The sequence below is a fragment of the Salvia splendens genome, chromosome 6, assembly GCF_004379255.2.
Source record: "Salvia splendens isolate huo1 chromosome 6, SspV2, whole genome shotgun sequence".
NCBI classification, from domain to species: domain Eukaryota; kingdom Viridiplantae; phylum Streptophyta; class Magnoliopsida; order Lamiales; family Lamiaceae; genus Salvia; species Salvia splendens.
Window position 1 is genome coordinate 1,602,000 of NC_056037.1, and position 25,246 is coordinate 1,627,245.

A 25,246-nucleotide genomic window follows, 5' to 3' on the forward strand; every position below is an offset into this window, starting at 1 on the left:
ATGATTTTAAATTATTATCTTTATAGGATAGATCCATATGCACATCACCTTAATTGCACTTTTATGAGCAAAGTATTATTAATATAAAAAATATGATTATATATAACAGAAAATAACATCCAAAAAAAATGAAAAATACTAGTAATTGTCAACATCAACTACTCTACGCAATAAAATTTCATTTTTGAGCCAGACTATTAACAGAGAAAGAATTAATGTTGCTAATGTAAGAATTTTTAAAATTGGTAAACTTATATGTAAAACTGAATATTTTAATAGTAGTTTTTTTAGCATCGACTTATTTATAATCTTGGTTCCACCACTGTTTAGGATCTTTTTTCATTTATTGGTCTTGATTGGAACAATGTCGTTATAGGAGGACCAACCATACTATGATTCACATTTGAATTTGGAGATTGTTGTTGACTCTATCGCATTTGCAACTTATGTGATAATTTCAACAACATTAGGTTTATTTTCCAGATGTGTTGGAGTACGAAAAAAAACTCATTTGTAGTCATTATGATAAGCGAGGTTGATGCTAGTTGTTTTGACCACGACATTAATCGTAGGCGTAGACGTTAGTTACATTATAGTTGATTGCATACCACATAGTTGCGTATGGATATAATTATGTCATGTCTAACTATATTTTATTGTTGATTTCTCATTAACTATCTTCGAAGTAATAGTGGAACTGTTATTTTAATGATCATTTTCCCCTTAATCAAATTCGTATAAATTAAAATGACTTAGCTCTATAATAATTGAGTTATAACTTATGTTTATCGGGATTTAGGTATTACTCAAAACACTTATACCCAACAAATTTTTTCTAGGTTTTCAAATGGTGAAATTTAGTTAAATATCAATCTCTGATAAATCTACTACTACTAGTAGTACTAAATTATTTACTTATTTAAATTACATTTCGATTTTAAAATGTTCGTAAAATTTAGTAAAATATCGTGGATATGGAATCTTATTAATTAGGTTTCCATTTCGAAAATTTCATAGGATCGTGCGAATGCGGGACTGAGTCTTTGGAATTTTTGAAGTTCAAAAGAAAAGTAAAGAAATTGGGAGATTGTTGTCCGCGTTTACTAGAAAATACTAATCCTATTCCTATCAGCCAGCCTTCCAATCCAAGCCCTTCAATTTCGTAAATCGTAAGCAACCGCGCCGATTTTGTTCTGCTCTCATTCAAATTATCATACTATTTTTTTTATACCCGAATCAGAATCAAGCTACTTTTTGAATCACGACCCCTTAAACCCTACAGAATTTGTCGCGAAATTCTTGCATTTCTACCCTCGAACCGCGTGCCAGACTTATCAGTCACCTCCCTGCGAGATCTCCAGCCAAGGTGAACGCGATTACTTGTTAATTGTTATGTTCTTTCATTTGAGCATTTCAGCTTTACATGGCTAATTCCCATTGTGCTGATTATATTATTTGGTTAATGGTTGGCTGTATAAACAACTCTGGAACTAGCAATTGTGATGCACCCTACATAAATTTCACAAATTATGTAGTGCAAATACCAATACCCAATTTATCGTCTCCTTGCTAATTAGGGAATTTCCAGATATATTGTAGCTTTTGCTCTCGTTAAGATTGGTAGAATTAGAGAAAGTTTACCATGGATTTTGGCACATAATTGATCTGGTTAGCTTCGGTATCTTTTTCAACGTATTTCAGGAGATGTCTCGAGTGGAGGATTTGTGGGAGCGGTTGGTTCGGGCAGCACTTCGAGGCCGAGCACCAGGTGGTGGTTTGTATCGACAGCCGGAGACTGGTCTAGCTGCAAATGTTCCTTCCTCGCTTGGAAACAAGGACATAGATGACATTTTGAGGGCTGCAGATGAAATTCAAGATGATGATCCGAATATAGCCAGAATTCGTATGTACTCTCTCATAGTTTTCTTTGTTTTCCTTATATTTTATATTTTGTTTCATGGTCTAATATTTGTTAAGCTGGTGGGATAAGTAAACAACTGTATCGTTCTGTAGTATGTTTTCGTTTTAGAAGCTTATTGTAGATTTTGTAAGTTTTAGGTGGCTGATTTACTATCCCCAGTATGTGATGTGGTATCCCTATACTCAAAGTCTCAAATATGTGATTATCTTGAATGAGCTACATATTACAGTTAACAACTATATCCTCATGTTTAACTTCTTTTATTTTGAAGCAGTAGCTATAGAACAGACAGATTGAACAATGAACTGGTGTGGGATGGGATTGCATACTGAAATAGTATGTGATTGCTTGCGCTCAATGTCCCAGTTTACATGTCCTAACTCATATTCTACCATCACTTTACTAAGTGAACTAGCTTGTTGGTCGGAACTGGATACAAGTTTTAGCTGTGAAATTGAAACCAAACCCACTGATTGGATTGTTATGAGATGTAATGAAGATTTTGCTTCTCGCAATTTTCTTGTAAGCATGAAACAAGTACTGTAAGGTTTCTAGGACTTTGCAGAAAATATTGTCCTATGGGTATTTTTCTATTTTTTATGTCCGGTGCATGTGACTAAAAAGTAACATGGATAAAAAGTACATTATATCACATAATAACACTCATTCTTAACATGGACAAAAAGTACAACATATCACATCATAACACTCATTCTTATAAGTTTGCTGATCTATATTAATGTTGGAAAAATCCTCTAGTCCTGAATGTGCATGTTCTTGCAATGACTGTTAACTTGTGAGCAGTGAATGCCAGAAAATTGTGTCCTGCATGTCAGAAAACTAGATGTTTTCCTTTTGCTTTTGCCTCATACTCACTCCGGTCTCTTGTTTCCACTTCTTGCAGTGTGTGAACATGCTTATTCTTTGGCTCAAAATCTGGATCCAAATAGTGAGGGCAGGGGTGTATTGCAGTTCAAGACGGGTTTGATGTCTGTTATAAAGGTACTTTTTACAATGAAAGGTGCTAATCATTTTGCAATCAATGCAATCTATTTCCAAGGTGAAAAGGTTCATTAGTTTAATATGCATCACTCGATGATCTTTTGTGACTTGTTAGAAACTTATTTCTGTACATAACAAGCACATATCCCACTGCAGTGACCCCTATTTTCAATGTTTTATTTTGTACTTCTACTTCTGCATATTTGGTCAAGATACCTAAGGTATATTTGTGCTTCTGTCTGCTCTTATGACTATCTTTCAGCAAAAGCTAGCAAAGAAGGAGGCTGGAAGCATAGATAGAACCCAGGATATTGCTCGGTTACGAGAATTTTATAAACTGTATAGACAGAAGAATAATGTGGACCGGCTAAGAGAAGAGGAGATGGAGTTGAGGCAGTCGGGCGTCTTTAGTGGTAACCTTGGAGAGTATGTTCTTCAACTTGATCTATTTTTCTTTCCTCATAAGAGACTTTTATACCTTCCGTTTCTCATATAAATCATATTACATCTACATACCTCCTTGAGTTAATTTCGAATTTCCTTTCATTGTAATTCTTCTTAGATTGGAGAGGAAAACAGTGAAAAGGAAAAGAGTCCTGGCAACTCTAAGGGTTATTGGGAATGTGTTAGGGCAGCTGACCAAGGATGTTTCTGCTGAAGAAGCTCAAAGTTTAATTCCTGAAGAGGTTTGACATATATTTTTAATTATTCTTACTGTTTTTCATGCATGATTTCTTGTTGGATTAGGTGCTTTACCCATTTGATTTTGAAAATTATTAGTCATATTTTGAACCACTTGTCAAACACGTTTAGTACTCCTTTGCATGTTGTAAATATTACATCTAAAGCATGTACTGGTACTGGTGTTGATTATCTTTATGAATTATAGTATTTCTGACTACCCCGATTATTATGGAGGTTATATAGCTAGCCCCGTTCCTTCTGATTTTTCTCTTTTCTTTTGTGCATGTGATGCCCTGGACAATATATTTGATTTTAAAGCCTCAGTTTTTTTGGGTTTCAAGACCATTTTTTTTCTTACTGCTTATGCTGATGAAAGTGTATGGAGAGTCCTTCTATATGCCCTTTATTCATCTATTTCTATTTTGTATTCGTGGGGTTTGTGTTGCTAGTCTGCTACTCCTATAGTCTTGTTTGACTAATTTGTGAGACATCAGTTTACTCTATGGCTATTTTCTTTCAGCTGAAACGTGTTATAGAGTCAGATGCAGCGATGGCAGAAGATACCCTTCCTTACAATATTATTCCTTTGGATGCTCCAAGTCTAACCAATCGCATTGCTTCTTTTCCAGAGGTAATCTGGTTTTGTATCTATTTTGTTGATTTTATTTTTCATGTATAATAATGATGCTTGGATGCTTAATTAAAACATCAGGTACAAGCAGCTGTTTCATCTTTGAAGTATTTCAGGGGCCTCCCAAAATTACCTGGAACAGTTGCTCCTCCTCCTTCAAGAAGCCTAGATATTTTTGATTTTTTGCAGTATACTTTTGGTTTTCAGGTTAGTCGGCAATTAATTTTAGTTTTGGAGGATGATTGTCCTTGCTGTTGTTTTGGTCTGCATTCATCCCCATTTAATGTATATTAATTATAACAGAATTAAATAATACCCTAGCTTTGTGCTTGTTACATCTGTATTGAGATAGTATGAAGTTCTTATTTACGTGCTATGTTTTTGTTATACAGAAAGATAGTGTCTCAAATCAGCGAGAACAAGTTGTTCATCTCCTTGCAAATGAGCAAAGTCGGCTACGAATTCCTGAAGACCCAGAGCCTGTAGGTCTCTTGATTTTCTTTTAATCAATAAATATAGATAAGAATTACAAGCTTATCTGTGATGTTTAAGTTCAAGGCTTCTCTTGGATTACAGAAAATATTATATGTGAATAGGTGTTCAAGATTTTTAGCGTGGGATGTAAAATTTACTGCAACAATATGAGTTGCATTCTGCTCTGCGCTGTTTTTCCGTCTTAGTTTAGCTTGTTCAGTTAATGCTTTGGGATATCAAAGGTGTAGACTAGATTCTGGGTTTTCTTTTAGTTTAGCTTTTCTTTTCTTTAGAGTTTAGGTGATGGGCTCAGTGGTTTGATGGGAGATGTTACATGCCTCTGGATTGTGAAATGCGGATGCAATAAGAACTCCCTACCACCATAGAATCATATGTGACTCGTGCTTCCCTATGTTGTACTATCTCTACTAGGAGTTCTGGTAATGCAGTGCATCTTTGGTTTCCTTTATAAGCTTTGTTTATTAAAAATATATTTTCAAACTGAAAAGGGATATTGGTTTTTCCCCTCCATTTCTTAGGATTTTCGCCTTTTCCATTAATTGACGCCTCATTTATATTATTGCCAGGGCTTCTATACTTGCTCCAGATGTTTTTTGTGTCAGTGTATGGGATTTTCATGATTTTGTTTAAGTTGGAAAAGCTCCATACTTATGATAGCTTCAATGAAGCCATTCATATACTTCTTTTCCACAAATTAATGTGTTTCAAGAACCAGCAGAAGATATGATGCCCCTCCTTTCTCAATTTTATGATATACAAGGCTTTTACTGTGTACACTCACTGATTTGTTTCTGTTAAACTTGGGAGGCTTTGTTGGAAAATGGACGAGCTACTATGGGGGTTATTGTCCAAGCTTTATGTTGATATATCATCGTAGATCTGGAGTGATGCATAGAAGAAATTAGGGTCGGATTATGTTTAGGGCGGTATGGTGACTTTCAAATGTTCTACAACCATGTTTGAATCAGATTTAGTTAAGGATTGGGGTTTTATCCTCAATTAATATTTCTCTAGTTTTAAGAATCGACTCTTCCCTTTGTAATGGCTCATCTATCTTGATAAATTTATATTGTTCTGTGACTTCTGTCATAAAGAGTTTAAACTCTCGACCTGTCTGTTTTACTACAGCATTTTAGTTTGAGTGGCTCTTATTTTCAGGCATTACTAATTTACTGCATCATTTATGCACTTGTGGTTTGTAGTACATGACATCAAGAGGTCTTTATATTTTGGAATTTCATTTATGAGCTGCTTATAAATTCGATACAGATATTGGATGAGGCTGCTGCTCAGAGGGTATTTTTGAAATCCCTGGACAACTACATCAAATGGTGCAACTACTTGGGAATATTACCCGTATGGAGCAAGTATGTTTGTATTATGAAAATCACAAGAATGGCCCCTTAGTAAATGAAATGAAATTTGAATAACTCAAGCACAGCCTCTTATTGGTGTGGAGTTCTCATGAAATTGGTATTTGGATTTAATAACTTTTTTTTTCCTTTTTGGGCAGTTTGGAGGCTGTTAGCAAAGAGAAGATGCTGCTCTTCGTTTCATTATACTTCTTAATATGGGGTGAAGCAGCAAATGTTCGATTTCTGCCAGAATGCTTGTGCTACATTTTTCATAATGTAAGTATATGGCTAACTGTTGTTGATACGTATGGTTTTCTTGCTAAAGAGTTGATTCTTACCATGTTTGCTTTGCCTCTCACTTGTTATTGATAATTTACGTAGTCTACACAGTAAACGTTATAGGCTTCTTTTTATGTGGAGTCTTGTTTACACAGGCAACCTATATACCCACCCTCTAGGTTATTGTTCATATTGGATCCTTCCAATTAATTGGTTCCTGTGTTGAGATCTTGCCCTTAATGCGGACCCATTTGATGCCACTCTCAACCCAGATCTGAGGGACTTCTAATGTTTTGTAATTGCAATTTCAGTTTTTTTTGGGTTAATTGTCTGAAAATATACTAACTACACCCAATTTTATTGTTTTTAAACAACTTTATTTTCTTTGTAAAAAATGCATGAACTAGTTTTCTTTGTCAAAAATGCATGAACTAGTTTTTGGGAATTTGGCATGAGTCCTAACTATAGCTTTTTAATTGTACGTGGTGTAGGAATCTAGATTTTGACAAAAAAGTAAAAAGAAATAGAGTTTGATGATGGGAACTTTCAGGCTACTGGCCAACAAGATTTGAAGTTCACATATATTTTTTATGACAGAAAAGAGTAGAATTTTTGAAAAATCAAAATTTAGGTACGGTTTGTGTATTGACAGGCAATTGACACAAATTTGACCTGGACTTCACGTAGTGTGTATATGACTGTGATGGAGGTCCAGGTTTAACAATGTTATGAAAGGTTGTTTTCCGTGGGGTATAGCTTGTTTGAAGGCTAGACCTGTTTGTGTTGCTTCAGTTTTTGAACTTTCGTAGAGACACAAGTTTCATGTTCTGTTTGTGGTGCCATTTTTTTCTGAGTTGATAAAACAATGCCTAAACTTTTGTATGCGATCACTAGTGTTATCCCCTTTAAACCTGTTCTAGCTAAAGCTTCCAGGCCTGAATTTCCTGCTCTGAATGAATGGATCTATGAACAGATGGGTAAGGAGATGGAAGAGGTATTACGACAGCAGGTTGCCCAGCCAGCTAAAAGTTGTATTTCTGGTTCTGATGTATCGTTTCTTGACCAAGTCATTCACCCTCTTTATGAGGTCATAAGTGCGGTATGTACAAGTTATTTGAGTTATGTTTTCCATGTTAATAACAGTTAGAAATATGTTGTCATTTAAACTTGGGTGCTAGAACTCTGTTGTGGATAGTTATGTTTGAGTATGATACTTCTGAGTTGATCTTTATTCTGATCCTTAGGAAGCCGTGAACAATGATAATGGGCGAGCGCCTCATTCAGCCTGGAGAAATTATGATGATTTTAATGAATTTTTCTGGTAAGTTTTCTTTTGGAAATATATGCTATTATTCTATCATTTAGTGTAGGATACATCTGTTGGTTAAATTATTCATGCTTAATAGGTCACTGAGCTGCTTTGATCTTCGTTGGCCCTGGAACCTGACGTCAAAGTTTTTCCTGAAGCCCACACGGAGGTCCAAGGTACAATAAGTATGCCAATTCTTACAGGATTGATTTAGGACATGGAATTTATTTCAAACATGTTGCAATAAATGGTCATGGTTGCTTCTATCTATCATCAACTGAACTCTTCTGTGATAGTGTTGGCTTAGCATTCATGTCATAATTTGCTAACCACTAGTAATGAGTTTTTCATTTACCAGTTACCCTTTATAATACTTGTGTTAATAAAGATCCATTGAATAGTTCACTTAACATCAGGACACCTATCCTACAACTGCTAGCTCTTTCACACTCAACTCTTACTTTGTATATGTTGGTATAAAACAAGTTTGAACTGAGAAATTTGTTTCGATATATCTTTGTCAATGAATTATTGTTTTCTATTAATTTATGTTTTATCTCATAGATTATTAGTAACTTGTTTTTTTACCCCTCTGACTCAAGGGTTGCATATCATATCGCCTATTGAAGTTGTATAGGGGTGACTGTCTAATTAATGTTCTGCTCTTTGTTTGCAGAATGTTCTGAAATCTGGGGGAGGCAAACGCTGTGGGAAAACATCTTTTGTTGAACATAGGACATTTCTTCATCTCTATCACAGCTTTCACCGTCTATGGATATTCCTCTTTGTGATGTTTCAGGTTTGCAACTTAAACCTTAGCTTTAATCTACTGGACATGCTCCAGAATTTTTGGTAAATGCTTAATGATGCATCTTATCTGAAACTAAAATATTTTAAGATGCAAATTGATGGTGATATCCAGTTTTAGTGAGAAGATGGAATTGTTTCCCAGTCAAAGTGGTTTAAGTAGTAAAAATTTGTATAAATTCGATTTATATAAACTAGTGCCTGTTAATAGGAATTTTGTTCCCTCTACCAAGCATGAAAAATAGAAAACCTAAGAGTGTTTGTTTGAAAGAATAGGGAAAAAGATATTCTTTCTTTGTGGACTAACAAGTATTCTTTATAGTATATCCTCGATTATTGTTTTTTTATTTTTTTTTATTTTCTAGGATTGCTTCATTGACAGCTCATCGTGTTTTTCACTTGTCTCAGAATCTGTCGTGAACCAGTTATTATCTTTACATTTATTTCACTTTTTGCTTGAAGAATTCTTTCTCCATATTTTGGTCATTTTTGAGTCTGCAGGACAAGATTGCTCTTCACTGCATGGCTCAATTTAATAACTTTTTCACTGTTATTTTGTCCCAGGGGCTTACCATAATTGCCTTCAATCGTGGAAATATCAACTCCAAGACCATCCGAGAAGTTCTTAGTGTTGGCCCCACATATTTTGTGATGAAATTCTTTGAGAGTAAATAAATAACCTGGCTTGATTTGTTTTTATTTAATAACTGTTTTCTTACATTAGAGTTGTTTCATTCTAAACTTTCCCCTGATCTGTTTTCTTGCTTTCTGGTCCTTTAGGTATTCTGGATATTGTAATGATGTATGGTGCGTACACCACATCAAGGCATCTTGCTGTCACCCGAATTTTCCTCCGTTTTCTTAGCTATGCCTTGTTATCAGTATTCATATGTTTCCTTTACGTGTATGTAAATCCTAGACTTCTTATTACTTTTCCCTTTTCTTTTTACTTTTCTGTACATCTTTCTCTCTTCTGTTCTGTAAATTGAATTCCTTAGTTTTGTTTTCTTTTCGATAATTTCAGGAAAGCACTTGAAGACAAGAGTAATAACGATAACACTTCTGTTGTTTATAAACTTTATGTAATTGTTCTTCTAATTTTTGCTGGTGCAAAGTTCTTCTTGAGTGTCTTGCTGCACATCCCAGCATGTCACCGTGTGTCAGATCGGTGCAATAGTTGGCCCCTGGTTGGTTGGATGAAGTGGATGCACCAGGTTTACATATCATATTGCGTATTTGCATGAAATAAAGAAATCTTAGTTATAGTATTGAAGCTGTATTTCTGAATTATCTCTCTGTTGTGGTGTAGGAACATTACTATGTTGGCCGGGGCATGTATGAAAGAGCTTCAGATTTCTTGAAGTATTACACTTGCCTTTTTTGTCTGATTGGAACTTTCTTCTTCTCTTTCCTCTGTGCATGTTTTGTATGTGTTGCCTATTTGTGGTACTTCTGTTACGCCTCTTCTTTGAAGCACTATAACAAAAGCAAACAATATCTCCCATAATTTAACAATATATAAATTCTACCCATTTTGACCAAAATACTCTTGTTAATATCTTCTTCCCAACCCCTTCTCAACGAAAGTCCACATGATGGGGATGGGACAGCGTCCGTTGTGCAATTAGTAGAGGGACAATGGTATGATGGTATAAATTAATCGCACTATGTGACGGAGTCTGCCCCTGGGGCAGTAAAAGCTGAGAGACAAAGGTGACAGATGACAACAGACGGTGAGGCGAGGTTCTTAAGCGTGTAGCAATGAGCTTATTTGATGGAGGGTTGGCTACGGCTGTTAGGTTTTTAAGCTTCTCTTCATCCTAAAAGTTGATACAATTTGTAGCTTTTTAATCATGTGGGTAATTTTTGAGTTGGACAATAAACAATAGTATGCAGTAATGTTATTAACTTCTGTCCTAGTTTGACTACCTGGAAAGTTGGTTACAGTGGTCTTTGTTTCCTTTAGAATCACCAAACTATTGGGATGTAGGTCCGAGTTTTTCCTTTTTGAAATCAAAACCTTCTCATATTAAAAGTTCATTTATCAAAGAAAACTTGTTCTCCTGGAAATCAGCTTATTCTTTTTCTGTTGACTCCCAAGAACTTATACAATATACATGATTATTGTAGGCTCAGTTATCTCAACCCATCTATTAACGAAATATGTCCTTGTCTTATTTTAGGATGCTATTTCTCTGATTTAATGCTTATGAAAAAATTACTTAAATTGATCATATAAATCACCATGATACAATTTGTTCCCTGAATGTGTGAATTTTTACTGCTATGGAATTACATTCAAATATTGTAAAGTCATTTCTTAGAGACTAATGTATTGCACATTGATGACACTGGTTGTTTTTACAGAACTCTTTGTGTTACTGCATTGTTGATTAGTTTCATGTCTAGTACTGATAGCATTTTGTATTAACTCTTGTATTTATTTCAGATACATGATCTTTTGGTTGGTTGTGCTGGGATGCAAATTCTCTTTTGCTTATTTTCTACTGGCAAGTGTTAAATTTTATTTCAAGCAAATTTACATAAAATTGATTGTATTTCTATATTTATATTAACACTGACTTTCGCTTCTCGTTGCAGATTAATCCATTGGCAGAACCAACAAGGTTCTTAGTAGACTTGCGCATTGACCAATACTCTTGGCATGATATCGTGTCAAAAAGTAAGCCACAAATTTATTGCTGATGCACATGGAAATTTCCTGTTTGTTTTGATGTGGAATTGGTTTGCTTGGAGGGAATTGGAGTTCAGTCAAAACTTAATGATTGCATGAGCACTGTTGGAGTGCATTCCTCATTTTTGGCCTTAAATCTGAATATTGGATGAATGAAACTACTACTATTTTCTCTCTTTTACCATTTACCCTTGTGCCCCCTTAATCTTGGGACTGAGAAAGGCTGTGGTGGTCCTAAACTTATCTTACACTGTTGAATAATGTAGAAATGATGCTGTACCTTTACTAGTTATTTTGATGGTAATGTTTTTTGGGCCTGGATCCTTTTTCTTGTGTTATTTGTTGTGGAATATAGGTTTGAGTTCTTCAGGATGCAGGTGTTATTTTTAACTGTTTTGATGTGCTTGGTTACTTTTGTATGAACGGAGATTCATGTGTGATTACATCCACCAATATTTGTCACTGTTTTTCCATAATTCATTTTTTCTACAAATAAATTGCTAATGTCTCTCTACTTGTAGATAACCATAACGCGTTTACGGTACTCAGCTTATGGGCCCCCGTAGTTGCCGTAAGTATGCAATATTTATTTATTGTCTTTTCTGATCTTGAATATGAGGCTCTTCTACATTTTTCCTGTTCTTTATGGTATCTAGTCTCAAGATTTAGTTTTTGAATTGTACATTTCATTTCTGTAGTATTTATATTGCATTTCAATGATGGCTTTGGTATTTATCTTCCTTCTCAATTATTAATTCTAGTCAAAACTTTTGACTATGTTGTCCTTTGATTGCTGTTGCAGATTTATCTAATGGATCTCCAAGTTTTCTACACTATTGTATCTGCTATATTGGGTTTCCTGATGGGTGCTAGAGATCGCCTTGGAGAGGTAAGATGTTTATTCCACTATTTCTGAGTATTCCGGAGGAATCCTTCTCTAATAATCAAACATTTGTGTATTTGTTTACTGTGAATATTTAATCTATGTATTTATTATATTATACGTTTTCCTTATTGGATGGGTCCAATACACGATTCACTTTTATGTCTTTGCTTATCTTTTTCCTGTTTACTTCAGATTAGATCTCTGGATGCTGTTCAGCAACTTTTTGAAAAGTTTCCTGCAGCTTTTATGAATACTCTACACATACCGCTGCCACAAAGGTTCTTTCTCCTTCATCTCGAACCTTTATTTCTAAAAGAACAGCAGAAAGAATACTGATACTATGCCAGAACCCTCTACTACTTGCAAGGTGTATTTTTAATGGAATTAAACCGTACCTTTCTTTTACAGGGAATCTGTGCAATCATCTGGATCTGGTCAGGTTAGTTCAACTCACTACCTTGAAGAGAGAGTGCCTCTTGTATTTGTATGACCATATATGTAGTAGTGAATTGCACAATTAATCTTTTGAGAGATGTAAGGAAACTGAACATCTTTTTCCCACAGCATAAAATAGTACTAACTCTGGGATTGTGGTATAGGTCATCGTAGCTGGGTCTTTTCTAAATAAAAGGTTTATCTTTTGTCTCACATGGATGTATCCCATATATTTTGGTTGCTAGCAGCCTTTATTGCTTGTTGCCATCAATAGTAAACCAAAAAAACTACCCTGGATGTAAAAAATGTCCGTAGAGGATGACAATCTAAAGAAATAATTATGTCTGGATTTTGGTTGTGCTGTGAGAATCAAGAGAGGCAGAGATGGAGCTGTGGGTTACTAGCATTGACTTGCATTAGTTGCTGATCAGTGCTTGCTATGCCTGTGAACGTATATGATATTGTTTCCTTTTTTATTCTCATCTAGAATAAGTTCTGACCAGTTTACGTCCATGCTTCTTTCATGATACTTGAATTTACTGTATCCTGTTAGGCTGGGAATCCTACCATTATGTATCCTTAATGTCGTCCAAGATTGAAATTAGAGTATGCTAAAAATCTTCTGAGATAATATTACAGATGTATGATCCTTTAAAATCTTGTTTCTTCAATATGATGTTGTGAAATTGAAATACTGACGAAATTACAGAATTGAGTTGTACATTTCAACGGAACCTGTTGATTTGTTGAACATCTCAGTGTTGAATGTGTATTGTAAATTCTTCAAATTTTGGGTCTTATTTTATTTGTCTTGTGAAATTATTTTATTTGTCTCACTGAAGGTTGTGGAAAAGAAGAAAACTGATGCTGCTCAATTTGCTCCATTTTGGAATGAAATTATAAGGAATCTGAGGGAGGAAGATTATATCGACGATTTGTGAGCTTTACTGTTCTAGCTATTGTACCATCTACAATTGTTTTACATTGCTTGACACATTCTACTTGTTGCTCTTATTATATGTTATGTAGGGAATTGGAGTTGCTTCAAATGCCCAAAAATTCAAGGAGTCTTGCACTTGTCCAATGGCCTCTTTTTCTTCTAGCTAGCAAGGTCTGCTGATGTCCTTAGTCTTTCTTACTTCTTTTGATTGGTATGCGTTTGGCATTTGTTTGATTTTATAATATCTGCTGCTATCTTCTTTGTGCAAATAATTGTAGATATTCCTTGCAAAAGATATTGCTGTAGAGAGTAAAGAAACGAAAGATTCTCCAGAAGAGCTTTGGGAAAGAATCTCAAGGGATGATGATTACATGAAATATGCTGTTGAGGAGTGCTTTTATAGTATCAAATTTATCCTTACAGAAATATTAGATGATGAAGGAAATAACGAAGGAAAGAAGTGGTAAGTTTATTTTGATATTAAAGTTTTCCTCTACGGCTGAGCTCCAAGATTTCTCATGAAGGCATATAATGCCTCCTATGCGAACATGGCAGGGTTGCGAGAATTTATGAAGACATCCAAGAGAGCATAGCGAAAAGGAATATCCTTGTTGATCTTCAGCTGGACAAACTGCCGCTAGTTATACAGAAAGTCACTGCACTCCTAGGAATATTGGTATTTAGGAGTTTCCTTTTATTTTTCATAAGCAGAAAAATAAAACAGTTAAAATGAACTAATAATCATGACCCATCCTATTCCTAGCATGTAAGTCCTGTTATTTAGATAAATCTGAAAAAGCGAAGACCTTAAATATGTTATGATTTGAGACCTGCCAACCAACTCCAAACTTAACCAGGAAACATTAACATTTAAATGTTGAATAGCGAGTATTCCTTGTTTATGGTGACTTGCAAGGACTATCTTGGATTTTCCATCCTGTACTTATTTTAAGGGTTAAATCTATTTGCAGAAAAAGGATCAAACTCCTGACCTTGAAGCAGGCGCTGTTAAAGCTATTTTAGATCTATATGATGTTATGCGAATGGATGTCCTGTCCTTCAACTTGAGGTCTGTATGAGTGGTGCATTCTTTTCTTCATTATTTTTCACTTTCCGTGGTGTGAGTGTTTCCCTCCAAATTATAAATCTTATTGTAACTGTAGAGATAATTATGATACATGGAACATGCTGGCAAAAGCCCGTACTGAAGGGCGTCTGTTTCAAAAACTGAAGTGGCCTAAAGAAGCTGAGTTGGTATGCTTTCTTTGGCACCTATACCTCCTCCCTCTCTGTGTTCTCAGTCAAATTATATGTGATATTATGAGTTTGTCTACTCAATACATCTGTAGAAAGCACAAGTGAGTAGATTGTATTCTCTGCTTACCATCAAAGACTCTGCCGCAAATATTCCTAAAAATCTTGAGGCTAGAAGGCGGCTACAGTTTTTCACTAATTCTCTATTTATGGAGATGCCTGTAGCTAAGCCTGTTCGAGAGATGCTATCTTTTAGGTATTTCTTCTTGCAACTTCAGTTATTTGGCTCAGTTGCTTCATATGAGTATGTATGTGATTCTCCCTGTGTTGTTGCAGTGTGTTCACTCCATATTACTCAGAGATCGTGCTGTACAGCATGCAAGAGCTCCTAAAGAAAAATGAAGATGGCATCACAACCTTGTTTTACCTCCAAAAGATATATCCAGGTATGTTCAGATTCTCTTGTTTACCATATTGGACATTTCAAATGTGTGTTCTTTTATTGTGACCCTTGGACTTTGTCTGTGAGTTACGGGGCAATTTTGTTGATGATGCCCCTGGGGACAGTTATCTGCAGTCCTTTTGCAAGTTTGTTTCTCTGTATCTTGCTCTTATTGGCATATGCCAAGTCTAATATGTTCCACTCTGTGTGTGTATGTATGTTCTTTAGGCTAACAACTATTGGAATTGCTTTTGCCCATACACAAAAAGGTTAAATAAACTTAATAAAAAAAAGAATTTTATTTTTCATTTGCTGGAGTATTCATATCTATATATACAGATGAATGGAAAAATTTCCTTGCTCGGATTGGACGTGATGAGACTACATCAGAGTTGGAACTTGGTGATAATCCTAATCATATCTTAGAACTCCGGTTTTGGGCTTCTTATCGAGGTCAAACTCTGGCTAGAACAGGTGAGTCTTCTGCAGTTCTTTATTGGACCGTGTTTGATGTTTTCAGCTTAATGTTAAAACTGGCTTGTGTCATTCGATATATTCTGTAGCGCACATCTGAAGTGTTGCTTTGAAGGGAATAGTGCATGAGGTTCAGTTTGTCTTGTAATTTTAGGTCATTTCTTTCTGTTTCTTAACTTTGAAAACTTGGACATATATAGAAATTAGAGTAAAGCTAAAGGACAAGATTTTAGGTCCCTTCAGTTTCAGATAGCTACCTTTCCTTGCCTGTACCAGTCAAACATCTATACCTGATCATGCATGGTTATTTTCTACCTTGAGGAAATATACTTCCTTGTACATGCGAGTTTGCTCCATTGGATGCATGTACTTTTTCCTTCCTACCGGCCTGCTGATGATTCCTAATTATTATATGTTGAAGCATTGCTAATGTCAATGACTCTATCTTCCATATATCCTTTCTCACTCGCTTACTCATTGATCAACAGTTCGGGGCATGATGTACTACAGGAAAGCTTTGATGCTCCAGGCTTATCTAGAACACATGTCGGCTGGAGGTTTGCATTGTTAATAATTAATTAGTACCTCTTTTTTGTTTCTTAGTTACATTTCTCCCTGTCTTCCCATGCCTATGTCTTATAAGTCAATGAATCTCAGATGTCGAAGCTGGCATTGTCGGAAATGAAACAGCTGATGTTCAAGGTTTTGAGTTGTCTCCAGAGGCCAGAGCTCAAGCTGATCTCAAGTTCACATATGTTGTTACATGTCAAATATATGGAAAGCAAAAGGAAGACCAGAAGCCGGAAGCTGCAGATATTGCTATGTTAATGCAAAGGTTCTGTTATTATGTAAAATATTTTAGCTAAGGTGTTGTGCTTTAAATTACAGACTGCTGAGTTCCCATTAGAGTCTAATTAATTAGGGATAGCTACTGTTAGAGTTGATGCTTACCTTATGAAAATTAAAAAGTTGATATTGGGGTGATTGAATAGATAAAAGCATTGATGTACACTCTTCTAGGTTAAAACCGCACCAAGACTCCAGTTCGAATTAGAATTTATTTTGGGTAATTGAATTAGATGTGCGGATTGCTTCAGCTGATAGCTTTCTCTTACCTTGCAATTTCCTTTCTCATTGTCTACATTCTGAAAACAGAAATGAAGCTCTTCGAGTTGCTTTCATAGATGAGGTTGAATCTCTGAAGGAGGGGAGAGTGCACACAGAATATTTCTCAAAACTTGTGAAGGGAGATATCAATGGAAAAGACAAGGTTTGTATGATTATCTCTTTTATTTTTTTACAATTCCCGTGGTAAATTTTTAAAGTCATGTTTCTTATGGTTGGTTCTGATACTGAATTAAACTAGTGTATATATAAGAAGAGCTGAAGGGTGACAATTGTTGGTTTCAGCTTTTATTGGTTCTTATTTTGGAGCTGCTTGTGTCACGTCACTCACCACTTGGGTGGATGTTATCTACATCCATTCTGTTGCTATGCACTCATCATTGAAATGATGCTGCTTGTTGAACCATTGTGTTCATTGATGTTATGTGGATTTGATCACTCCCCACTTTTGCTATGCATACAAAAATTTAACTTCTACTTGTTGACTTGTTGGTTCTTTGGATAGGAACAAATAATTAAGAAAATATGATCACAAAGGGGACGGGGATACCAAATAAAAAACACCGTGATTCCCAAACATATTTAGTGGATTCATCTAGATTTTGAATACCCTCCTATTTCTTTCTAACCAAATAGACCAACACAGTGTTGGGACAATTGTTCCACATTACAATTTATCCCTTTCTGAATGAAGTTTGCAAGGTCTTTAGAACATAGTTAATGGGGTGTATTCAAAACGGCGAGAACAACCCCATCTCCATTAATACCCTATACCAGAACTTTTGTCGGAATAACGCAAGAAAATTAAAATGTGATGTGGGTCTTCAGAATCGCACCTACACAAAACACACCAACTTGGAACTGAGACACTTGGACATTGTTTTGTATCATGTCACAAGCAGAAAATATGCTAGCTTCTTTGCAGTTTCAGTAAGAGCTGAATCCCAGGATGAAACCTATAACAGGTTCCGCCTCACTGGAACTCTTACTCCCTCTGTCCCATTTTAAGTGACTCGTAGTCCTTTTTAGACTGCCACTTTAGTGGCTCATTCCAAAAAGTGAACCTTTTTAAGCACAAAAAATGGTCAAGGGTAGTGGAGCCATACCACTTTTAACACAAAACACAACTTAATCTACGTGCACAAAAGTAACAAGTCACTTATAATGGGTTGGAGAGAGTATTTTATCGGCCATTCACACAACCAATCGTATTAGCTTCTGATCAGGCCATGCTTTCCCCACTTGCTTCATACAGTGTTCTTTTGTTCTTAAATAAAGTGTCTGTCCTCATATTCTCTAGTTGGACCTCAAAGCTCTCTGTTTTAATACTTTGTCGAATACCCTTGCTCAGTTGTCATTTTGAGTCTTTTTATATTGAGCTACACAAATTAACTCACAATCCTTGCAGGAAATCTATTCAATAAAGCTACCAGGGAATCCCAAAATCGGTGAAGGGAAACCTGAAAATCAGAATCATGCAGTGGTGTTCACTCGTGGGAATGCTGTTCAGACAATTGACATGAATCAGGTTTGAATTATATATTACTGTGCTACATGATCTCAAATTAAAATTCTCTGCCAATGCATTCTTCCATTGACCCTCTTAACTTTTGATCTTGAGTTTTAGACTATTGTAATGTTGGCAAAGATATCACTTTGCACATTGCTTCCCTGCATCTGTTCAATCAAAGTGGATACGTATCCCAGTTTACAGATTTTGATAGTTCAATGCACGAAACCCTGGTTAGATATATTGAAATAATTAGACCTCCAAGAGTATATTGGATATGTTTCTGAACTTGTGATTAGTAAAATATTTTTCCTGCGACTTTGGCTTTGCATCATTATTCCCTTTTGTTATTTCCTCTATGTTTGCTCTGGTGCATTCGTTGACTTTGTGATGAGTAAATATTTTCACCACTTTCATGTATGTCACTTCTCTCAGGACAACTATTTCGAGGAAGCTTTAAAGATGAGAAATCTTCTTGAAGAGTTAAATTGTGATCATGGATTACGTTCCCCTACTATTCTAGGTGTGAGGGAGCATGTATTTACTGGAAGGTATTTAGATGTTACGTATACACAATGTTTGTTCTATGTATGTTTCAGATGTGCATAACTTCTTAGCTTACTCATGCAGTGTGTCTTCATTGGCATCTTTCATGTCCAATCAAGAATCTAGCTTTGTCACGCTTGGTCAGCGTGTTCTGGCAAATCCATTGAAGTGAGTATACCTGATATGCAATGCCAATGATGTTACTTTTACAAGGTATAGTTAATGCTGATATTTGGGCAATTGTCAGGGTCCGCATGCATTATGGTCATCCAGATGTATTTGATAGAGTTTTTCACATCACAAGGGGTGGGATCAGCAAGGCATCTCGCGTAATTAATATAAGTGAAGATATTTTTTCAGGTATTGCTGTTTAAACAGATCTGTTGCATTCATAGCCATGTTCCTTAATTGATTATAAAAAATCTCATTAAAATAGAATTACTGAGTACATTTTGAAAGAGGTGTCGAGAAATCCACCTCCCAATCGCCACACTGCTTTATTTCGGAATTGTTCCTGCATTGGCACTCAAGAGTCATAAATAGTACTGATTTAATGACATGTCTCATTATAATTTTCTACATATCAACCGATCTAAGAAGTTCGTTACAAATGGAGCATCTGATGGAGCTTGTCATGATTTTCCTGTTTATCTTTTCTGAAGCTGAAGTTGATAAAATGTAGGTTTCAACACAACTTTACGCCAAGGAAATGTCACTCACCATGAATACATTCAGGTACACTCTTGCAATGCTCAAAATCATGCTGGGGAGAGTGGTGAGGTGACGGAGGGTAAATAGATAAGTTTGAGGGCTTAAAATTGGCTAAATGAGTTTTCTGCAGGTTGGCAAGGGGCGGGATGTTGGGCTCAATCAGATTGCTGTTTTTGAGGGCAAGGTTGCTGGAGGCAATGGTGAACAAGTTCTTAGCAGGGATGTTTACAGGCTTGGGCAGCTCTTTGATTTTTTTAGGATGCTCTCCTTCTACTTCACGACTGTTGGATACTACTTCTGTACCATGGTTAGCTTTCCATATAGCAGCAAATGGTTTTCCTGAATTTTTTCTTTATGCCTTTCTTTCTGTGTCTAAGTACCTTGGGTGCTTCTGTTTTTCCCACTCCTTGTCTTTCTTTTCATGTATTTTCTGATACGATACCTTTATTGCGTCTCTATGATACTTAACATTATTCATTTAATTCTACATGCAGTTGACAGTGCTTACTGTGTATGCTTTTCTCTATGGGAGGGTATATTTGGTAAGCTTATCCTCTTAATACTTCACGATAATTTGGAGTTCAATGAATTCTTCTGTTCTAGATTCTTGTAAGCATTGTGCTAAAGTCCACTAGGTTTTCAAGTTCCAAATGCCTGTAATGGTGAGGGACATGAACAAATATCGATGTTGTCCTTTTCCCATTTACCTTGAGGGAAAGGGACAGGAGAGCACTGTTATCATGCATTTTTATATCCTTCCATATCTTGTATTAGGAGTCCTGGTAACTTGATGGAAAACAGCCATCAATGTCCCACGTAGGTACTGCTACCACCACCAAATGAAAACCGAATGGTTTTAATCAGAATGAGGGAAGGTTTGGTGGACTGGTGAAAACCGAATGGTTTTAACCGGTCCTCCAAACTTTCCCTCGGTTCTGATTTCGTCATATCCTCCTGCGAGGTTTAGGTTTGGTAACTACTTTTTGATAGTTTAGGATGTCACTGAATTAGCTTAGATACCATATTTGTCATGCATTAATATTCACTGAGTTTGCCAGTTTTACCTAATATTTGTTGTAACCGTTCAAGGCATTATCTGGGGTTGGAGAAGCTGTACAAACCAGAGCTGATATATTGGGAAATAAAGCTCTCACAGCAGCTCTGAATGCACAGTTTCTTTTCCAGATTGGTATCTTTACGGCATTGCCAATGATTTTATGCTTCATATTGGAACAGGGCTTTCTAAGGGTAAGTCTGTTCTCACTCTTCCCCTATGGTTATTCCTGAAATTCTTTATATATATCTTTACGGCATTACCAATCGACAACCCATTGATGTCTGAAGAAATTGTGTCTGATAATACTCAATTTAGTAGATTCTCCGGCTTCAAGTATTATCTAAAATGTGATTAACCAATAATTTAGTGCTAAAAATCCTTAGTCGAGCCAAACTTCTTCTGCTTACAAATTTGATTAGTAGAGATTTCAGATAATTGAAATCCTCTTGTGGTCGATTAGTAATAGAACCTTTGTTGCATTGTTGAGTTACTAAGATGGATATGCGGGGTTACACTAAAATTGTGTCATGCGTTCTTTTACTATTTCTAGGTGATGTGAAAGTTGTTTACTTCCGATGTTTAATTTGTTTCTTGCATTGTCTCCCACTTTTGTGTACAGGCCATGGTTAGTTTCGTCACCATGCAGTTTCAGCTATCTACTGTCTACTTCACATTCTCACTGGGCACTAGGACGCATTACTTCGGCCGTACTATTCTTCATGGTGGTGCAAGGGTATGCTAATCCTTCCTTTCCTGCCAAGGGTGAATCATATGCTTGAAATTGCTAAGAAAGTAATAACCTTTTTTGCAGTATCAAGCAACTGGTAGAGGATTTGTTGTTCGCCACATAAAGTTTAGTGAAAATTACAGGCTATACTCACGAAGTCATTTTGTCAAAGGGTATCTCTCTCTCCTCCCTTCATATTGTACATGTGTATGTATAACTTTTAACTTCTTCATTTTTTCAGAATGGAAATTGTGCTCTTGTTGGTGGTATACCTTTCATATGGGTACAATGAGGGTGGTGCTTTTGCATATATTCTTCTCACTGTTAGCAGTTGGTTTCTGGCTATTTCGTGGCTGTTTGCTCCATATTTGTTCAATCCATCTGGATTCGAGTGGCAGAAGTAAGTTTCTTTTCCTTGTGTTTTCTATCCGCTGCCTCTTAGTCTGCCTGGTTCAAGTATAACCCACTTACAATCAATAGGACTGTTGAAGATTTTCGAGATTGGACAAACTGGCTTCTGTACAGAGGTGGAATTGGAGTGAAAGGACAAGAAAGCTGGGAGGCTTGGTGGGATGAAGAACTGGTATGATTGTAATTGTTCATGACTGTTTATTCCGTCTTGACTTGATAATGATCGCTCTTCAAACGTCAATTGGGATTTGGGAGTGATAGTTTAGTGATTTAGCTAATATGTGACTGACAACGATTCAAAAAGAGCATAAAGAAGCACTCTTTAAGTTTCCTGTCTCTCTATTTTATAGCTTTGTTTGGGTTTTTTATAGATTTGTTTGAGGTCCCATATTAGTGTATTGACATTTTACAATTGGTACAGTCTCATATGCGAAACTTCAGTGGCCGAGTCATGGAAACGATCCTGAGCCTACGATTTTTCATCTTCCAGTATGGTATTGTTTACAAGTTGAACGTCCAGGGAGATAACAGATCATTAACGGTAAATTTCTTGTTTTGTGAATGAAGAAATATGCTCTTTGTCATGGTTTTGTGGATTGTGGTCGAGAACCTCGATGTTTTGACTGATGCATTATTCTAGTAAACATAATTGCTGCCTTTGGGCATGCATCACATGATCAACATGTGGTTTACTAATTAAGTGATCTATTTCTCCTTTCTACTTCAGACTAAACACTGGTTAACAATAATCAGAATAAGTCCTTTATGAGCATCCTTACTTATATAGCAATGCCTAAAATATTTAGGCTACTATCTAAAGCTATGTTTCTCTTTTACTGTATGAATCTGATATGGAATAAATGAGAACTGAATAGTATTTGCTGTGATATTTTGTTTTTCTTCAGGTATATGGATTTTCATGGATAGTGTTTGCAGTGCTTATAGTTCTGTTCAAGGTTAGGTTTCGAATACTATGATTTTGAGCAACCTTTTTTCTTGCATATGGTCAACCAACTCTCTTTCTTTATTGACTCCACAGGTATTCACCTTCAGTCAGAAGATATCAGTCAATTTTCAGTTGGTGCTGCGTTTTGTCCAAGGACTTGCATTTTTACTGGCTGTGGCTGGAGTATCCGTTGCCGTTGCAATGACTTCTCTCTCCATCAGTGATATATTTGCCTGTATCTTGGCTTTTCTGCCCACTGGATGGGGAATTCTTTCTGTAAGTTCTCTTTGCTTATGTGTGAATCGAGTTACTTGGTTCATGCTTGTTGATAATCTTGGTGTGATCACACTTTCTTTTTGTACAATCACACGCAGATTGCTTGCGCTTGGAAGCCTGTGGTGAAGAAAATGGGACTATGGAAGTCGATACGATCAATTGCTCGTTTATATGATGCTACAATGGGGATCCTGATCTTCATCCCTATTGCATTATCTTCATGGTTCCCATTCGCATCAACATTCCAAACCAGGCTTATGTTCAACCAAGCATTCAGCCGCGGTCTTGAGATCTCTCTTATCCTTGCTGGGAACAACCCGAATACCGGGATTTAATTACACAAGTTTTGTATGTAATAGCACAATTAGTTTTCTGATATGTATTGATCTATTATTTGAAACTTGATTTATGCTGTGTAGTTAGTGGTCTTATGGATATGATACAATTATTATACATTAAATTATCTCAGACTTGATTGAGTGGTCTGGGAATGAAGTTCGAATTCTTGTGTTGTATTCATCTTACAAAGAGATGCATTTTCTGTAAATACATGCCATCATTAGATGTGTTTAATTCGACAGTTAATTGCGTCATATTTTTTATTTTTTAATAAAAATTAAGAGCATAACGTTAAACTTCAAACATAAAAATGGTTTCTAACGATGATAAACATAAGCATAAAAGAGCATAACGTTAAAGCTCTTCACTTCAAAGTAGTATAATACGGTTATAGAGAAATGTATGAGAGCCTTTCTGCATATTCAAACATAAAAAATAGACCATATATGTATTGAGCACCGTTTACCCAAACTTAAAAGCGGTCCCTAACGACTATAGAGATGAGATTTCGTGCCCGACAATTCTTCCCGCTCAAAGTGCGTAGTTTGGATTATAATTACAAATTGTACGTATTTATGCCAATTTAATTAAGAAAACTGTTTAATGTGGGTTTACTAAACGATTTAATAGTTTTCCAGAAAGAAAGTTAGAATAGATTGAATTTTAATATAGTACTATGTGTTAGCCGAACAAAGTTATATTGATTGTGATTTATGGTTTCGAATTTAATACTATATGAGTGAATGAAAATTAGTTATAAACCCAAATTTTGAGTATTTTATTTTATAAATCAATTCTAAAGGAAATAATAGAGCATTCATTAGAAAGTAAGTTCTATTCAGCTCATACTATTAATGAGAGTAAACACTTTTGTAGTTTTGAAATTAGAAGTATCTGAATCACTTATATAGCAAAATAAGAATGCTTTCTAAGGATCTATCCATAAATTCATAGTAACATGTTATAAACGTGACAAAAATTATAGGAATATTCAAGTTTAAATTGAGTAAATTGTAGCAAATAACTTTATAGAAAGTCTTCATCCTTCAAATAATCCAGGAGAGTATTCTTTTGCTAGCTAGCTCTGGATATGATAACTAAATCGAAAGTCAAATAATTTTGGTAGCTAAGCTTTTTTTCTTGTTTGAATTTTCAATATTAATTTTAAAAATTGCAATTTCTAAACATATTATAAGATACAAGCTTATGGCAAATGTTAAAAAAATATAAATAGAAACCACATGCATAAAGTTCGTAGCTAATTAATACTATTTAATTTGAACTAATGTGTAAATTTTAATTACCAAACAAATATTATAGTACTATATATGCATACATTAAATTTCTTATATAGTTTACCTAATCATACTGTACCTTTTGAACTACCACTTAATTAAATTAAATCAGAAAAAAATAAATTAAACAAAGTGAATACACATCCCTTTCCCAGTCACATAATTCTCATTTTGCCTAACCATATTCGTTTCGTTTTTTTTTGGAATATGTGACAAAAATAATTACTACTAGTAGATTGGATGTATCAATCATTCTTGGTAAGATCTTCTTTCACGTAACATCTTCATGCTAGGAAAATGTAGTAAATGTATTTATTTGGGAAATTATTAAATTAAATCATAAATTATTTAGTTAATCCCAAAAAGTCATTAACTTTCAATACACAAAAATTATTAATATTATACCTAAAATAGTGGGGGAGCCAAATATGACACATTAGGAAGCCCAAAAATATTTTGCAACTTACACAACTAAGTTTCTTTTGACATCAAACAATATTAATCTCAAATTGCATAACTTTAATAAATTTCTAAAATCACAATTTTTGTTATGGCTTATTGAATTAATCATAAATAATGAGTGAATATTTATTGTTAAAGCTTGCTATGAAAAAACATCTCAATTCTCAAATTTAACTAATATTAGTTTTATTTTTTTTAAATACTTATATTTTTAACGTGAAATTACTAAAAT

General features: G+C 35.3%; 1 protein-coding gene across 1 annotated transcript; it reads left to right on the top strand.

Moving 5' to 3' along the window:
- The first annotated feature begins 1,018 nt into the window (after positions 1-1,018).
- LOC121806327 (callose synthase 9-like) lies at positions 1,019-23,420 on the top strand. Its single transcript, XM_042206325.1, has 53 exons — positions 1,019-1,169; positions 1,283-1,366; positions 1,702-1,903; positions 2,826-2,923; positions 3,186-3,349; positions 3,486-3,609; positions 4,128-4,238; positions 4,320-4,445; positions 4,631-4,720; positions 6,003-6,100; positions 6,247-6,364; positions 7,341-7,466; positions 7,612-7,688; positions 7,774-7,852; positions 8,353-8,475; positions 9,048-9,150; positions 9,264-9,387; positions 9,508-9,697; positions 9,793-9,845; positions 10,933-10,993; positions 11,085-11,166; positions 11,700-11,749; positions 11,981-12,067; positions 12,257-12,342; positions 12,473-12,503; positions 13,342-13,436; positions 13,529-13,610; positions 13,718-13,902; positions 13,995-14,115; positions 14,411-14,508; positions 14,603-14,693; positions 14,789-14,949; positions 15,030-15,139; positions 15,475-15,609; positions 16,098-16,166; positions 16,267-16,444; positions 16,765-16,879; positions 18,143-18,262; positions 18,680-18,795; positions 18,875-18,958; positions 19,038-19,150; positions 19,473-19,525; positions 19,632-19,808; positions 19,996-20,043; positions 20,591-20,749; positions 21,178-21,291; positions 21,370-21,458; positions 21,527-21,685; positions 21,766-21,868; positions 22,118-22,237; positions 22,602-22,652; positions 22,736-22,918; positions 23,017-23,420. The coding sequence occupies exons 3-53, from the start codon at positions 1,705-1,707 to the stop codon at positions 23,251-23,253; spliced, it is 5,766 nt and encodes a 1,921-aa protein (XP_042062259.1). The 5' UTR covers positions 1,019-1,169; positions 1,283-1,366; positions 1,702-1,704; the 3' UTR covers positions 23,254-23,420.
- Positions 23,421-25,246: the final 1,826 nt, after the last annotated feature.

What these genes read in the sequence shown, in the direction of transcription:
- LOC121806327 (XM_042206325.1), top strand. Translation starts at nt 1,705, where the DNA reads ATGTCTCGAGTGGAGGATTTGTGGGAGCGGTTGGTTCGGGCAGCACTT. An exon ending in AGCCCACACGGAGGTCCAAG is followed by an intron (nt 7,853 to 8,352) that starts GTACAATAAGTA and finishes CTTTGTTTGCAG; the next exon opens with AATGTTCTGAAATCTGGGGG. An exon ending in AGAGCTTCAGATTTCTTGAA is followed by an intron (nt 9,846 to 10,932) that starts GTATTACACTTG and finishes TATTTATTTCAG; the next exon opens with ATACATGATCTTTTGGTTGG.